This window comes from Sphaeramia orbicularis, chromosome 9, assembly GCF_902148855.1.
Source record: "Sphaeramia orbicularis chromosome 9, fSphaOr1.1, whole genome shotgun sequence".
Taxonomy (NCBI): Eukaryota; Metazoa; Chordata; class Actinopteri; order Kurtiformes; family Apogonidae; genus Sphaeramia; species Sphaeramia orbicularis.
Genome location: NC_043965.1, coordinates 46,102,606 through 46,120,239, shown reverse-complemented (window position 1 = coordinate 46,120,239; position 17,634 = coordinate 46,102,606). Strand labels below are relative to the sequence as shown.

General features: G+C 40.7%; 1 protein-coding gene across 2 annotated transcripts in view; it reads left to right on the top strand.

Annotated features, from left to right (window-relative positions):
• The window catches only part of atosb (atos homolog b), a 62,678-nt gene that overhangs the window by 42,450 nt on the left and 2,594 nt on the right, over positions 1–17,634 (top strand). For both annotated transcript variants that reach the window (XM_030144127.1, XM_030144126.1), the window contains 6 exons: positions 5,767–5,945; positions 6,130–6,326; positions 6,854–8,206; positions 13,112–13,170; positions 14,558–14,657; positions 17,448–17,606. In XM_030144127.1, the coding sequence (XP_029999987.1) occupies positions 7,052–8,206; positions 13,112–13,170; positions 14,558–14,657; positions 17,448–17,606 (1,473 nt within the window). In that variant the 5' untranslated portion in view covers positions 5,767–5,945; positions 6,130–6,326; positions 6,854–7,051. The remainder of the gene's footprint in view (positions 1–5,766; positions 5,946–6,129; positions 6,327–6,853; positions 8,207–13,111; positions 13,171–14,557; positions 14,658–17,447; positions 17,607–17,634) is intronic.

Below are 17,634 nucleotides of genomic sequence, written 5' to 3'. Positions count from 1 at the left end.
CCCCAAAGGAACTTTGTGTTGGTAAATGCAAGTTATGCAAATTTACAGGATTTGAGTTCTGTTGCAACATGTTGATGGTCATATGAACTATGTTTTCAGGTCAAAAATCTCCAATTTCATCACAATTAATGCAATATTTTCATGTCACAAATGGCCAAGTTATATTTTAAGTGAATTTACCTGAAAAACAAATATTCTATTCTTTTAGTTTCCCCAATTTTTCTTACAAGATTATATACTACATATCACGTTTTATTTTTACAGGTTGCAATATGGAGTATGGTGCTGATCCATCCTGCTTATGTTACGCCAATACATACATTAAGAATGTCACACGTCACTTTTTAAATCAACAGTTTTCTAATAATAAGCATTTTTATAAAGAAATAACAATTCTATATTGCTATTTATTTTTTAGAATGATGATAAACTATGCAATAAATAATTCTGATCCTAGTTTTTGCACAGGGATCATTTGTGGAAATGGTGAAAAAAAACAATAACAGCTGACACAAAAACACAAAATGTGGCAGTGGACGGATGTGACATGGTTGTTACGGATCCCATCATACTGATGCTTGGCAGCCATGTCACATCCGTCCACTGCCACATTTTGTGTTTTTGTGTCAGCTGTTATTGCTTTAGATCTACAATACTAACATTTATGAATAAGAGGAGAATTAGCAATAGTAAGTATATAAGTTTATTACTAATAAAGTACTGGTACTGACCAGAGCATCATGGGTAATGTCACGTCCGTCCACCAGCAAAAGTTTTCACATACACGTGCTATTCAAAATCCAATATTTCTGAAAATAGAGCTTCCACTGTCAAATAATATCAGTAGTCTGTGCACAAACGCATTAGCATTATTTCAACGCAGTTCTGTGCATTTCTTACAACTTTATTTTTTTTTTTTTTTTTTTTTTTTGACAAAAATGGCCACTCATTTGACCCCCTAAGTAAATTTTAGCCGATATACATTCTAGTAACAGAATAGTCAAAGGTATGAGATGCCAGGTGTGAGTTGATGCACGTGCAGAGGTATTCTCAGAGTGTTTCCCTCCTCTGTCAGCTCATAGATGAATCCTAAAAAGGGCCGGTCTGCCTGTGCCAGCCTAACGCTCAGCTGGTTCAAAATAAGGTCACAAATCTAGTGGGACGTAAGCAGAACCTTGGGTTACTCCCACTGAGCTTTGACACAAGCTCTGCCTATAAATACTCATTGCCATATCATTTTTTTTTTCCTCTAAACCAACCCCCACCATCTGTATCCAGCCCTGGTCACTAACCCTGGACGGTCCTGTCCTCAGGAGGGGGATCCTTGTCTTCTGTATTAAACTCATGTCCTACTAATGATTCATGAAGTCACTACTGATAGTAATGGGAGATCGTCTGCACCCGTTTTGGTCTGAAAAGAGCTGTGATTATCACTGTGGCTTTATGCTTCAGATTGTGATTGGTTTGGGTTAGTAGTCAGGGAGCCAAAGTATCAAAAGTTCAATAAAATGGGTTGAACCTGACATGGTCTGTCATACTTTTTATTTGTGTTTTCTTTGTTAATTTTGATCCTAAGGACCAATAATTTTAATTCCAATATTTTCAACTTTACTTCATTGGCAATCAATTATTCCCCCAAGTTATGACATCAGCCAAGTTATGACATCAGCTTTATAACACTTAAGCCGTAGACATAAACTAAAATAGTCAATTGAAAGTAAGACAAAATACAGAACTTACTTCAGATAAAATCGACAACATCAGGTAGAATGACTTCTGCCTATTTCTTAAAGGAACAGTACATCTATTCTTGACAATCCAGTTTAGGGTAACAAGAGCAACGGTTAACAAATCCAAATTCTATTATTAAACATTCTTTTTTTTTTTTTTTCAATAAAATTGCACCTACAATTCCTAAGAAATATTAATGTCTATTAATAATTGAATGATTTCCATTCTGCAGCATTTACCCATTGGACTTACATACAGAGGATGATGCACAGCCTCCAAGTCTGTTGGTTGTTCCAAACTCATTCAAATTACTAAGATCGTGTGTGTGTGTGTGTGTGTGTGTGTGTGTGTGTGTGTGTGTGTGTGTGTGTGTGTGTGTGTGTGTGTGTGTGTGTGTAAGTGTGCCATGAAGCTAAATATCTTCATCTTCTGTCTTTTGGAATTTTGAGAGTAGCTTAAAATTCTATTGTGGTTCTGGGCCTGTATTGCCAATTAGTAAGTAAGTAAAGTAAGTAAGTAAAGTAAATTTTATTTATAGAGCACTTTTCACAGACAGAGTCACAAAGTGCTTTATCAATTCAAATCAGAATCAAATTAAGTTTACAGAGACCCAACAGAATCCTTCAGGAGCAAACACTTGTGATTGGTGACAGTGGCGAGGAAAAACTTCCCTTTAACGGGCAGAAACCTGGAGCAGACCCAGACTCCTGAAGGATGGCTGTCTGCCTTGACCAGTTGGGGTTAAAGAGAGAGAGAGAGAGTAAAGGAGGAGAAATGAGAGAGCGATAGAGATATAGAGAGACTGGGGGTGGGGGGGGGCGGATGACACATGGAGTACGTTATGATGAATACATAGAGTGTAATCAGTTTGTGGTGGTCCTGGGTCAGGTGGGAGACTAAAAAGCGTTTTTGAACAGGAGGGTTTTGAGGTGTTTCTTAAAGCTCTCTACAGAGTCCATGGACCGTAGGTGTAGAGGCAGGTCATTCCATAGACGTGGTGCCACAGCTTTAAAGCAATTAGTAGACAAATCATCACAGATCCATTGATTTTGGTTGGATTTTTATCATTTTTTCTGTGGAATGAGTATATTGTTTGGTGAAAAGAATGGCATATTGGCTGAGGTCATAACTTGGGTGAGTAGCTGATTGCCAATGAAGTAAATTTGAAAATATTGGAGAAAAAAAAGTGAGAAAACGCCTGATTTTTTTTGCATTAAATTGAGCCAAAATCATGCAGAAATGTGTTTTAAGAGTTGTTGTTTCATTGAAGGCTGTCACCATATGTGTTTTTTGCATCTGGAATGCATTTATTGACAGCTTACCCAGCCCACTGAGGATTGAAGGAAAATTTTCATTTTTCAAAATTTTATATCAAAAAATCAGGGGTACATACACTAACAAGGACACAATTTTTATTTTTTTTTTCACAATATTTCCAGCAGAACAGACCCTCCAATTATTGGTACTTAGGATCAAAATTAACAAAAAAAAACACAAATAAAAAGTATGGCAGACCTATTTTTTAGACTTTGGCTCTTTGACTATGGGGTCAGTCTTTGATTGGAATTGTTGTCGTCAAACGTTCTCGTTAAAGGAAAGAAAATGTGTTTTTATTGCTGCAGTAAATCTATGGACTAGTGGTTCCTGTAGTCGACTGTTGAACTCGTCATTAGTTACAGTCATTAATGTGAATATGACCTTTTGATTAGACTCAGTCTGACACAAACCGTCATAGTTCGTGTGGATTCAGAGGCTTTTACATCAGTGTGAAGGAACTGGTTGTCATACGCATCGTAATGGGAACACATTTCAGTTGCTTCTTCTGCTAAATGACACTGAATTTAGTGTTTTCTCCTGTGGATTCCTTTAGTTTTTCTTTTTTAGCCTTTGGGGGTTTCGGGGGGGAAGGGGGAGGCATCGTGTCAGTAACAGTTTGTTGTGATTTTTGTTTTCTCGTACACACCTTATGAAGAACAGCCATGTTGTTGTTTGTAGATATTTTCTTGAAGATCTCTGCCCCCCTCCCTTCCCTCCCTAACCCCCCACCACCACCCACTGTCTCACTGTCTCTGTCTCTGCTTCTCTTTGTGGCTCAGTACAAACGGGCTGTTATCCTTGGGGTGCTGGTTGCCATGGTGACGGTAGTTCACTGCACCCCCCCCCCCCCCCCCCCCCCCTCACCCTCTCTTCCATCTTCCTCCCCCTCTACATTCCCAAGTCCTGGTCCAAGTGGGTCAGGAAACAGGCCTTGCACCGTTTGGTACCACAGTGGAAACATAAGTGTTTTTAGTTTTTCCTCCATGTGTTTGATTCCAGAGCCAGAGTCTGAGGTTCTGAGATGAGGCCCGTGGTTCTGGAAAAGAAGTTTTTAATGGTTTTAGTTTGAGCCCAAATAAGTTAACTGTTTATTAATGGTTTTAGTTTGAGCCCAAATAAGTTAACTGTTTATTAATGGTTTTAGTTTGAGCCCATTGTCCAATGATATGTGCAATGAGTAACAGATGTTGAGTAACAGGTTGAATCATTCCCTTCCAAAGGTTCCATGTTTGTGCCTCTTTTGTGTGATTCTATGGTTTGAATGGAGTAATAAGTCATTTGATTCTCATCACAGAAAGAGTTCAAATCAACAGTTTCTGATGATTTTAAATCTTTCTGTGATTCCATTCATCTTACCCAGCTGGTCAGTCTACCCACTCGGCTGAACCCTCAGAATCCTGACAAGTCCACCTGTATTGATTTGATTTGACAAATGTTCCTCATAGGGATGTAACGATTACTGGTATAACGATAAATGGTGGTAAAATTGCAGACGGTTAGCATTACCATTTAAATTCTAATTAACATGATAACTGTGTTTGATTACCGCACTTTTAGGGGAAAAACCCTATGTAAAGCTATCCTTTTATGTCAAATATTTGAGAATAGTTTTAATTTATTACAATTTTAATTGTATATACCTAATATCTGGAACCAATATTCACTTTTAAAGTCACTGAAAAGGTTCGTTAAGCATCTGTGTGTTATTTATGCAATAAATTATATACATTTTTCAAATCGGATTTTATATGTTTTTGTGTTTTCTGTCCTTTTATGTTTTTATAGTAGGTTATAGTGAAAAAAATAATAGGCAGATGATATAGATGAAGTTGTGCTGAAAAAAAAAGATACCAAACATGGGTATAGTAAACATTTGTTTATATTGTATATAAAGGCGAAATCAAAAGTACTGAAAAACGGACAAATTAGGCTCAGATCACTAAGGGTTAATATTTGAATGTTTCTTCCAACAGAACGTACATCGTGCCAATTATTTTATTTGGGTTTTTTTTTTTCAAAATACAACTTGGTTAAATTATTTCAATGTGTGTATTAGTACTTTTTGAACGTTTTGAGCACAATTTCAACAATACCGCGATAATAACGATAACCGTGATCATTTCGGTCACAATAACAGTGATATGAAATTTTCATATCGTTACATCCCTAGTTCCTCATAAATTCTTTTCTCTGGGCGTTTTCTTCAATAGCTTAAGTCACCACTGTGTTGTTGCTGCGATTAGAAACTCCGAGGTACCCAAATCTGAACCTCTACAAGAGGAACCTTAAACACTTTCATGACAAGCTTATTTTCATGATTTGTTTAATATTGATTGGAAGAAAATTAAATTGATTCCTGATGTAGACATAGCTTGGACATTCTTTAGGGAAAGTTTTGTGCAAATTGTAAATAAACAATAAACATAAGGAAATACAGAGTAACGGGCGAGAAAATCATTTCATCTCTTTTAAGTCCAAACTGAGAGTTCTTGAGGCCAACTCTATAACTTGTACTTGTTTTTCTTAATCTGATTGTAAATGTTATTTTTGCTAAGTGTTTATTGTCAAATGTGTGCGTTCTGTGGGTTTTAGCTGTGTAATCTTGTCTTGGCCAGGACTGCCCTTGTAAAAGAGGTTCTTCACCTCAATGGGATGTTTCCTGGTTAAATAAAAAAATTTTAAAAAGAAAATCATTTGTGTCTGTTGTGTCTCGTCCAGATTCCAGATGTGATGCTGCGGCCATGATGTCACTGCGATGCCCCGCCCCACGTCCAGGTGTTCAGGGAGGGCGTGTCTGGCTATGGGCCAACACTCAAGGAAAGCCCAGTAGAAATCTTTGTCCTTTCTGCTCAGAGACTTTTCGTCCTGTCCTGCATCGCTGACACTCACCCCCATCGGTGAGTTTTCATTCAACACTACCGTCTGACACCAGCGCTCTGTCCTGTGTTACATTAACCTTCATAGACCAAACATACCCAGCTGTATCTCCATGATGCTGTAGTCCATTATTACTTATTTCTCTAAACATAGAATAGTATTTTTATTCACTAACAGACCGCTCATCTGTTTTTCACCCTTCAGATTATAGTTCCTGTGCTCATTTCTTCCACTCCTGCTCCCCGTCTGGAGTCCTGACTCGTTTCCTGGTCGCCTATCTTGGGATGTTGGTGTTGTTCCCTGGCTGTTACCATGGAGACAAATGGGTTCTTTTACTAGGCCATTTTGGACACAACCTCCCAGATGTGTGTCCACACTGTTAGACAAGGACGGGCTCAGAGGTGAGACCATACGCTTGATGTACTTGTCAGTTCCATAGGAGACATTTGAGGCTTATTTGATGTTGGATTTACAGTATGTCTGGTTTTTCCATAAATGCCTTTAAGCGTCTGTATTTTTTTAAATGGCTTCACAAGTTCTGACCTATTTTACAATTATATTTTCAGTCAAACTAGTTTCATAATTATTTATTATTCCAATTATATTTTAAGCGCATGAGTCCGCTACCAACACCCTGTTCAGATATGTTATATCTTACACAATGGCATGACAAAGTCCTGACATCAGTGTCTCTATTTATATGACAAAACATGTGAATTTTTCACACGTTAGGTCAGTGTGTTAAAACCAACAGGTAGACATGTTCAGCATAAACACGCCTGACTACTTCTGACAAAGCATTTTCTTAAAAGAATATGACAGAACTGATTTTGTTCTGGAAGATAATCTTTTTGCAGACAGAGGTGGGGGTGAATTTAATGCTTTGATTTCCTGATTGATGTGTCATACACTATGTGGTTCCTCTCAGGTGCTGTGCAGTTCATCTTCTTAATTCATACTGCATGACAACATCCAAGCAGGACCTCTAGGCATTCGTCCTCCTGTGGATCTTCGTCCTCCTGTGGATCTTCCTCCTCCTGTGGACCATCTTGCTCACTTGGACCTCCAGTACTTGACGCTGTTGCACAAACCCTGGTCCAGTCCTGAACCCTGCACCATAGAAACCATGCGGCACATCCACGTGGAGTTAGCCCACAAAAAGGCTCCATTAGATCTTCCAGCCCAGGAGGGGGATCTGCCTCCCCCCACAGCCCCCACACAGGGTCTGGACCCGGGGGTCCGACCCGGGGCTCCCAGGCTCTTTGGCCAGGAGGAACTACGGCTCCAGAAGGTTTACCAGCTCTCCATTTTCTCCCAGTTGGGGGGATTTTCTACCTCCACTGAGCCCCATGCTGAACAACAGAGGCCTGTGCGTTTGGGTGTGAAAAGGGGTCTAGAAGACCCCCCCTTGACTCACAAACGCCCCCACCTTGGTGACTCCACAGATAAGGAGGGGCTGGAAGGAGGGACGCTGTGTGGGCCCGCCCCTCCCCCAGGTTCTGGGATGGGCCCTAGTTCTCGATACCCTTGCACACAGGTGGATCACAGAGACTCTGAGGGGGGGCTGTCCCCCAGGTCTCCACCGCTCTCACCAAGCCACACCCCCTCTCGACGGCCAACTCAGCACAATCATGACAGACCTATTCCAGATGTCTTTGCTCCGCTCTCACCTAAATCCCCCCCAATGTGTGACCTTAACGGACTCCTCTGTGACTCTTTTGGAAACTCCCCCAGGACTGATCCACCGAGCAGTGGCCGAACCCCCCCTTTCTCACTGGGCAGCCCCGGACATGACGGCTGTAGTAATGTCTCAGCCGGAGGTCAGCCCAGCTCATACCTGTTTGAAATGTCTACATATGAAACCCGGAGCCCCGCCAGCCCCACCAGTCCTCCAGGACCCTTCTCCCCCCCACACCACACAGAGCTGCAGGAACCGGGGGAGGCCACAGAATGGGAGGTGGGACTTGAATCCTCCCCACCTGAGCGAAGCGCCACTCAGACAGCCTCATCATCTTCTAAAGGTTTGGCTTCCTGGGAGAAGACCCCCACCAGTAACGGCCACCGTTTGTCGTCTGGGGGCCATTATCCGGCCAAAAAGAGGCTGTTGTCACCAAGTGACACCGGGGAGTCGTGTTCAGAGGACGAGGGCCCTTCCACCTCCAAGAGGAGCAGGTTGTCCCTGTTGGCTCCAGGGCTGGGCCTGGCTTCCTGTCGTAGTACTGATGCTAAAGCAGCGCCGTACTGGAACCACCTGCTGCCATCACCATGGGACCGGCCCAAGGTAAACACCAACGCACGGCTGCAGTAGATGCACCATAACCACTGGGGTTCAGGTGGACTGATATTAGCCTGCAGGTTCCAGTGGGAGCTAATGCTGACTTTATCTGTTATCCATGTGGTATAAAGACACTTCAGTAGTGAAGGTTTTATGGAACTTTATTCACTCCTCCCATTGTTTCCGAAAACCCTCCCCAATTCTTGACTGTGAGGCTTAATGCCTAGTCTTTTCAGTACTAGTGACAGATATAATGAAAAAAATAAAAATACATCCCTGTAATTGTAATTCTGACACATCAGAGAGAATCAACAGAAAAGACTATATAATATACATTTGAGTGTTACGTACACAATATAATGTTCATTTTAAATGAATAAAAATTCCTTTGTTCCAAAATAAGGTGATTAGAGTAGCTTAGTGCACAGTTGTTAGCCATTAAAGACGGCTGAATATTAATTGCAAATGATTTAAGTTTCAATTTCAGTGTATGTATCTGTGTGTTATTTTAGACTGTCATACTGGACTGTGTGCAAGGCTAGATCATTTTAGATTATCCACCATGTAACAAACAGGGGAGTTTCAGTTGATCCAATTCTATTATTTCTTTCAGTTCTCTTTGAGATTAGAACTATTTAGAACAATTTTCCAGAAAATTGCAATAACGCTCTTTGAATGTTGGATTTTCATGTGATCATTTCTGTTTTCATAAAATAACGAGGGAAAAATCCCATCAGAAGTTCTCAAACAGCCTCGAGTTAAAATGCAGAGATCATTTTTAAATCCAAGTTTCAAACTGACTTTTAGTACAGTACAGCATGTGAAGATTTGCATGCAAATACCAGAGTTATAGACCAGGAAAATCTGACTTCTAAACCTCTGAATACAGAATAAGAGCCTTGACAGAGGCAGAAACATAAATAAAGAGAAACTAAGAGAATGTGTGAAAGTGAAAAAGTTAAGTGGGGGCCAGTGCATTATCCCCCCCCCAGAACAGGCTGAGTACCTCCAGAATAAAGCCCATTGAGGGGACGTCTATTGTTCAGAACCATGAGTGGGCTTGTGTCTCCCAAACACATCTACTCACAAACACACAAATACGTACACGGATGTGCATGTGTCCACCTTCGAAATGGTTCTGGAAGTGAGTTTGGTATATCTGAACACAGAGGGTTAGGGTTAGGGTTAGGGTTAGGGTCAGTCATATCTGAACACAGAGGGTTAGGGTTAGAGCTGTGTTTGGGTATGTGGGTCAGGGCTAATAGAGGTTAGAAGTGATTAGTATGTGTGAGATAGATGTAAGACTGAAGCCCACAAACACAGAGGAAAGTGAAAAGAAGAAACAGTGGCACCTGGAAACCAAAGCAGAGGCCAGAGGATTGACTAAAACGCCCTCTGTGGTTTTAATCAAATCCAGTGATGAGACGATGAGCTGAACAACAACGTTCAGCTCCACTGACGGCCCGTGGAATCACAGATTAGCTCATACCAGGATGCCAACCATGAGGCAACAGTTCACTGTGGGCAAGTGGTTAGCACGTAGCATAAAGTTGGCTAGCAACGCATGTTCTGACAAAAGGGTGGTGTTTACGACCAGTGTCCACCTGGAAACCTGTCTGTGGGGGACACATCTGGGGGATATCTGATAGACAGTCGACAGTAAGAGGACATCTGATGGACAGTAAGAGGACATCTGATATGGACAGTGGACAGTAAGAGGACATCTGATGGACAGTAAGAGGACATCTGATAGACAGTGGACAGAAAGAGGACATCTGATAGACAGTAAGAGGACATCTGGTGGACAGTAAGAGGACATCTGATAGACAGTGGACAGTAAGAGGACATCTGATAGACAGTAAGAGGACATCTGGTGGACAGTAAGAGGACATCTGATAGACAGTGGACAGAAAGAGGACATCTGATGGACAGTAAGAGGACATCTGATAGACAGTGGACAGTAAGAGGACATCTGATAGACAGTGGACAGTAAGAGGACATCTGATAGACAGTGGACAGTAAGAGGACATCTGACAGACAGTGGACAGTAAGAGGACATCTGATGGACAGTAAGAGGACATCTGATAGACAGTGGACAGTAAGAGGACATCTGACAGACAGTGGACAGTAAGAGGACATCTGATGGACAGTAAGAGGACATCTGATGGACAGTGGACAGTAAGAGGACATCTGATGGACAGTAAGAGGACATCTGATAGACAGTGGACAGTAAGAGGACATCTGACAGACAGTGGACAGTAAGAGGACATCTGGTGGACAGTAAGAGGACATCTGATAGACAGTGGACAGTAAGAGGACATCTGATAGACAGTAAGAGGACATCTGGTGGACAGTAAGAGGACATCTGATAGACAGTAAGAGGACATCTGATGGACAGTGGACAGTAAGAGGACATCTGATGGACAGTGGACAGTAAGAGGACATCTGATGGACAGTAAGAGGAAATCTGATAGACAGTAAGAGGACATCTGATGGACAGTAAGAGGACATCTGATGGACAGTAAGAGGACATCTGATAGACAGTGGACAGTAAGAGGACATCTGATGGACAATGGACAGTAAGAGGACATCTCATAGACAGTGGACAGTAAGAGGACATCTAATATAGACAGTGGACAGTAAGAGGACATCTGATAGACAGTGGACGGTAAGAGGACATCTGATAGACAGTGGACAGTAAGAGGACATCTGATAGACAGTGGACAGTAAGAGGACATCTGATATAGACAGTGGACAGTAAGAGGACATCTGACAGACAGTGGACAGTAAGAGGACATCTGATGGACAGTAAGAGGACATCTGATAGACAGTGGACAGTAAGAGGACATCTGACAGACAGTGGACAGTATAAGGACATCTGATAGACAGTGGACAGTAAGAGGACATCTGATGGACAGTGGACAGTAAGAGGACATCTGATATAGACAGTGGACAGTAAGAGGACATCTGATAGACAGTGGACAGTAAGAGGACATCTGATAGACAGTGGACAGTAAGAGGACATCTGACAGACAGTGGACAGTAAGAGGACATCTGATGGACAGTAAGAGGACATCTGATAGACAGTGGACAGTAAGAGGACATCTGACAGACAGTGGAGTGTAAGAGGACATCTGATAGACAGTGGACAGTAAGAGGACATCTGACAGACAGTGGACAGTAAGAGGACATCTGATGGACAGTAAGAGGACATCTGATAGACAGTGGACAGTAAGAGGACATCTGATGGACAGTGGACAGTAAGAGGACATCTGATAGACAGTGGACAGTAAGAGGACATCTCATAGACAGTGGACAGTAAGAGGACATCTGATATAGACAGTGGACAGTAAGAGGACATCTGATAGACAGTGGACAGTAAGAGGACATCTGATAGACAGTGGACAGTAAGAGGACATCTGACAGACAGTGGACAGTAAGAGGACATCTGATGGACAGTAAGAGGACATCTGATAGACAGTGGACAGAAAGAGGACATCTGATGGACAGTAAGAGGACATCTGATAGACAGTGGACAGTAAGAGGACATCTGATAGACAGTGGACAGTAAGAGGACATCTGATAGACAGTGGACAGTAAGAGGACATCTGACAGACAGTGGACAGTAAGAGGACATCTGATGGACAGTAAGAGGACATCTGATAGACAGTGGACAGTAAGAGGACATCTGATAGACAGTGGACAGTAAGAGGACATCTGATGGACAGTGGACAGTAAGAGGACATCTGATGGACAGTGGACAGTAAGAGGACATCTCATAGACAGTAGACAGTAAGAGGACATCTGATGGACAGTGGACAGTAAGAGGACATCTGATGGACAGTGGACAGTAAGAGGACATCTGATAGACAGTGGACAGTAAGAGGACATCTGATGGACAGTGGACAGTAAGAGGACATCTGATATAGACAGTGGACAGTAAGAGGACATCTGATAGACAGTGGACAGTAAGAGGACATCTGACAGACAGTGGACAGTAAGAGGACATCTGACAGACAGTGGACAGTAAGAGGACATCTGATGGACAGTAAGAGGACATCTGATAGACAGTGGACAGTAAGAGGACATCTGACAGACAGTAAGAGGACATCTGGTGGACAGTAAGAGGACATCTGATAGACAGTAAGAGGACATCTGATGGACAGTGGACAGTAAGAGGACATCTGACAGACAGTAAGAGGACATCTGGTGGACAGTAAGAGGACATCTGATAGACAGTAAGAGGACATCTGATGGACAGTGGACAGTAAGAGGACATCTGATAGACAGTAAGAGGACATCTGGTGGACAGTAAGAGGACATCTGATAGACAGTAAGAGGACATCTGGTGGACAGTAAGAGGACATCTAATGGACAGTGGACAGTAAGAGGACATCTGATGGACAGTAAGAGGACATCTGATAGACAGTAAGAGGACATCTGATGGACAGTAAGAGGACATCTGATGGACAGTAAGAGGACATCTGATAGACAGTGGACAGTAAGAGGACATCTGATAGACAGTGGACAGAAAGAGGACATCTGATAGACAGTAAGAGGACATCTGGTGGACAGTAAGAGGACATCTAATGGACAGTGGACAGTAAGAGGACATCTGATGGACAGTAAGAGGACATCTGATAGACAGTGGACAGTAAGAGGACATCTGATGGACAGTAAGAGGACATCTGGTGGACAGTAAGAGGACATCTAATGGACAGTGGACAGTAAGAGGACATCTGAAATACACCCTGAGCCTCAGACAGAAACACCTGCATTTCTTTATTTTGGATCCTACACCTTATTTTACTACTTCGTCTTTTTTGTAGCCGTTTGTGGCATAAATCTGTCTAGATTTAGGGAGAACAGTTCATTATTCACCTCTCCCTCGCTTCTTTTTTCTGTGTTCAGACGGCAACAGATTGTACAAGACCAGGGAGGAGACTAAAGAACGGGCAGCGATTGAAAAGGTGAGTATTTCATCACAATCTTGCATATCGTCGGCTTCCTGATAAAACCTGCTAAGTGACATTTTTGGTTGGGAATAACAACCTGCTATCTCCCCTGTTATAGCTTCAAGTTTCAGTCTCCTGTTAAAGTTGTTTACATTCCATCATAAGTACCAACATTAAAGGAACAGATTGTTTTTTGTCATATTTCGCAGTCTCCTTTTATATAAACAGTTTTTTGTTTCTGCGGTAAAATTTGCCAAAAGTCACATAGCAGGTTTTATCATATTTTTTACTACAAATATAACAAGATAAATGGCAAAATCACCTACGTAGTGATTAATCAGGTGCACAGGAATAGTATCCTATGTGTGTGTATATGAGATGGTTATATAGTATGTACTGTATGTGTATGGGTGCTTCTCTGAAACTGGGTTCATTTTGGTACCTGGCACTTTATTAGCTTTTTAGACCCAATAATAAAAGAGAAATTTAAACATATTTCCCCCCAGGATGTACCTAATTATGGCCTCAGATAAAATTAAATTATACTCTTGCTCTGAGCCATCCCAAAATTAATGAATTTTTAATCAAATATTGGGGCCAAAAATAGGACCAAAATCGGGACAGGAAAAACTACCATCAGTGTCAGTGCATTTGATCTGGAAAACATGGCTGTAAATGGTCTTACATAGCACTATAAATAAAGACACTGTGCTAAATTTGATGATCGTAATGGTTTTTCTAATCCAGACATGTGGGTTTGTCATGAATCTCAGTCTCACTCCAGGTTTTGTATGTAGCCCATCGTGTCCACTTGTGTTACATGCAGAACCTGCCCAGTTAAATGAATATAAATTGCAAAGGATTTTGCAACAGCGGTCATTTTTGTGAAACACTCTGCCTTGCATAATTAGTTCAATTTTCAAAATGTACCTGTGAAAGAAAAGAAAGATATTCAAAAAATTGTAGCGCGTAATTTTCATGTCCTTTTGACCGTGTTACATGCAGATTTTTGTATTAAATATAATGTAAAATAATATAAAAATGTGTTTTATCTGAAAAATAGTTTCTCTTTTATCTCAGTAAGTATTTATTTTTAAAACAGACCCAAAGTGTTTCCAAACTTGCTTCATAACATTAGTCCACATCTGGTTTGAATTTTTAGCCCCATGTCGTGTTTTTAGGACCAGTTTCACAGAAGCACCCATATGAGATGGTTATATAGTATGTGTGTATACATTAAATGGTAATAAGCGCGTAAACAGAGGGAAGGGAGATGGGAGTCTGGGGACAATGTATGTTTTTCCAAATGAAAGAGTTTTGTGTCTGAGTTTGAGAAACATGTGAGTGTTTGTAAAGTGTCATTTTCACCACTAACCACTGGTCTGTTTTGGTTCATAATCAGTCGACAGCTTCGCAGCGGTCGACACGCAGACTCTGGGCGGTCCACACGTTCCAGTTGGCCGTCATCTTCCATCAGCAGATCTCTACTGGGAAACTTTGAGGTAAAAAAAATTAAAAATATAAAAATAAAATGTAAATGTAATGTTCATGTAATTGTAATGAACGATGTGGGACAGGAAGAACAGATTGACACAGGAAATCTTTTAGTGTCATTTACAGGAACATTAGTTTGAGTCACTTTACAAAAGATGAGAAAAGTTTACAGACAACCCCCCCCCCCCCCCCCCCCCCAAAAAAAAAAAAAAAACAGCTTAATTTGTTTCTAGGTACTTAAAAAAATTGTTGCTAGGGTCTGAAAAGTTGCTAAATCTAACAACAAGTGTCATCAGTGACTCAAATTCAGTCTAAATTTGGTGGAAATGAAATTGAGGCTGAGAAAAACAAACTGGGTTTGTGTCCTTTGAACGTCCCCCTCCACTCTGAGGTTTCAGTGACCTTTAACCTTTTAGAGTTTGCCACTAGTGTCACATGACATCTGAAATTTGTTTTTCTTAAATTTGTTCTGTTTTGCAGCTTTTAGAAACGTAGTGTGGAAACCAGAAGCCATCACTGTTCAGAGAGTGAAAATGGACTGTCAAGGAGAGTTCAACACTTAAACTTAGATTAAAATGTACTTCTTCAGAGATGGTGAGATGTTTAAGATAAAAATAAAAAAGGTTTTGATGAGATCATTGAACGGTTAAAACCATAACTGAATTAAATTATTATTTAATACAATACAGGGAGAGAAGAAAAATGCAGACAGCTCTGGACAAAAACCAACAGACCATCAGTTTGTACTGTTTATAGGTGTGTTTCACGCAAATAAACAATCTTGTTTGACTTAAAAATTCCAAATCAAAATGTTATCATTTCTAGCATTGATTTGCTGAAGTTGACAGCTGCCATGTTTTCAGACCTTGAATCATGTACCTAAATAGTAATGATTAAAAAAAAAAAAAAAAAAGGTAAAACAAGTTCATCTTCAGAAAAGGTGCAATGACTGATCACCCTGGTATCAGTAAAAGTCTTAAATGTAGAGTGGCAGTCAATCTAAAGGGGATCATTAAAACCCCACCGGTGAGTCCTGGATCATCCATAGGCCAGCACTGACCCCAACCCTAAACTGTGCCCTAACCCTTCAGCTGTGAAGGGTTGGACCCTCCTTGTGTTGACCCGGTTCTGTTCTGGAGCGGGTACATTCATAATGGTTGTAGTTCCTAAAAGGTTAATGCAGTATTTTTGTTAAAGCCCTTGAATTAAAGTGGTTTGTGGAGGCAGTATTCCAACATCTGTGTCACTGTCTAAAAGTAAATGGACCTGTTTGTCATCAGTGACTTGTGTTTTAATTTGGGATGAGTTCATAAATGAACTTTGACCTTCAGTCGTAGCTTTAGTGCAGGGGTGTCAAACTCATTTTGGTTCAGGGGCCATATTCAGCCCAATTTGATCTCATGCAGGCCAGACCAGTAAAATAATGACCTAATAACCTATAAATAATGACAAATTCAAGTTTTTGTTTTTGTTTTAGTACAAAAAAACCCCAATTAAATTATGAAAATATTTACATTTTACAAAAAAAGATGTGAATAACCTAAAAAAACTGAAATTTCATGTGAAAAATTAGTGCAATTTTAACAATATTATGCCTCGACTTATTATGTATACGTATATATTACACACAATGTTACATAAATATTTGGTAACAGGCAGAATATTGTGAAAATTTTGGATTTTGGAACTAAAATTTGAAAAACTTCTACAGCAATAAAAGATGTAATATTGTAGAAATTGTTCAAATTTTAGGTCCAAACTACAAAATTTTAACAATATTATGCCTCAACTTATTATTTATTCATGTACATTTACACACAGTGTTACACAAACATTTAGTAACAGGCAGAATATTGTTCAAATTGCACATTTGGGGTTGTTGATCTTTATTTATGTATTTATTTGCATTTTATTGTGAAAGAATAGTTTTGTAAATGTAAATATTTTCACAGTGTAATATTTTTTTCACTTAAATTTTTTCCACATAATTTTTCACAAAGAAATTTTGTAGTTGTCATTATTTATGGGTTATTGTGTTGTTATTTTTGCTGTAGATCACATTGGTCTGTATGTGGAACCTGAACCAAAAGGATTTTGACAACCTGGACTGTTCAGGTTCAGTTTTACAGTTTCATCCTGCGGGCCGGAATGGAACCTTTGGTGGGCCGGTTTTGGCCCCCGGGCCGCATGTTTGACACCTGTGCTTTAGTGCATCTGTGTTTGTTTCAGTCTGTTTCTGATGGTGACTGTCCGTCTTCCACAGGGTTTCAGAGGTTTTTTTCCACATTTATTATAAACATATTCAATGATGTAGCAGTACTGTCTCATATAAAGCAGGTGTTGAAGTGTTTGTGTTGTTCTTACCTCGTCCTCTGTCAAAACTACAGCCAGGCCAGTGTTGCTTCCACAGTTGGTATCTTGTGTTTTTTTTTGGCCTCAGATCTGCTGTTGCAGAGCCTCACCCAGGATGAGTTCATCCAAAGAATAAAACAGTGGCACCTGGTGGTTATAGCTTAGATATTTTCTTGTCCTATTTTTTTTTTTTCATTTAAAATTAAAGACAGATAATAGTGATAAAATGACATGAATCATTTCCTGTTTTCAACACATGGTCCTTTGGCTGCACACATTCATCGTTCAACCCTGTTTTGGTTCCAATTCAATAAAAGCATCAAATCAGACTTTTATGGATTTCACAGTTAAAGTCGGTGTTGTTCTGATGCAGCAGCCAAACTGGACTCCATTAAATGAAGCCACGGCTCATCAGCCTGACTTTTATGGTGTGTTCTTTGTCCCAGGAGTCGATACTGAAGGGGCGGTTCTCGCCATCGGGTCAGATCGAAGGTTTCACAGCAGAAATTGGCGCCAGTGGCTCGTACTGTCCACAGCACGCCACCCTGCCCGTACAGGTCACGTACTACGACATCTCAGAGCACAGCGCCCCCTCACCCTTCCTGGTCAGTGTTTCTGTGTGTGTGTGTGTGT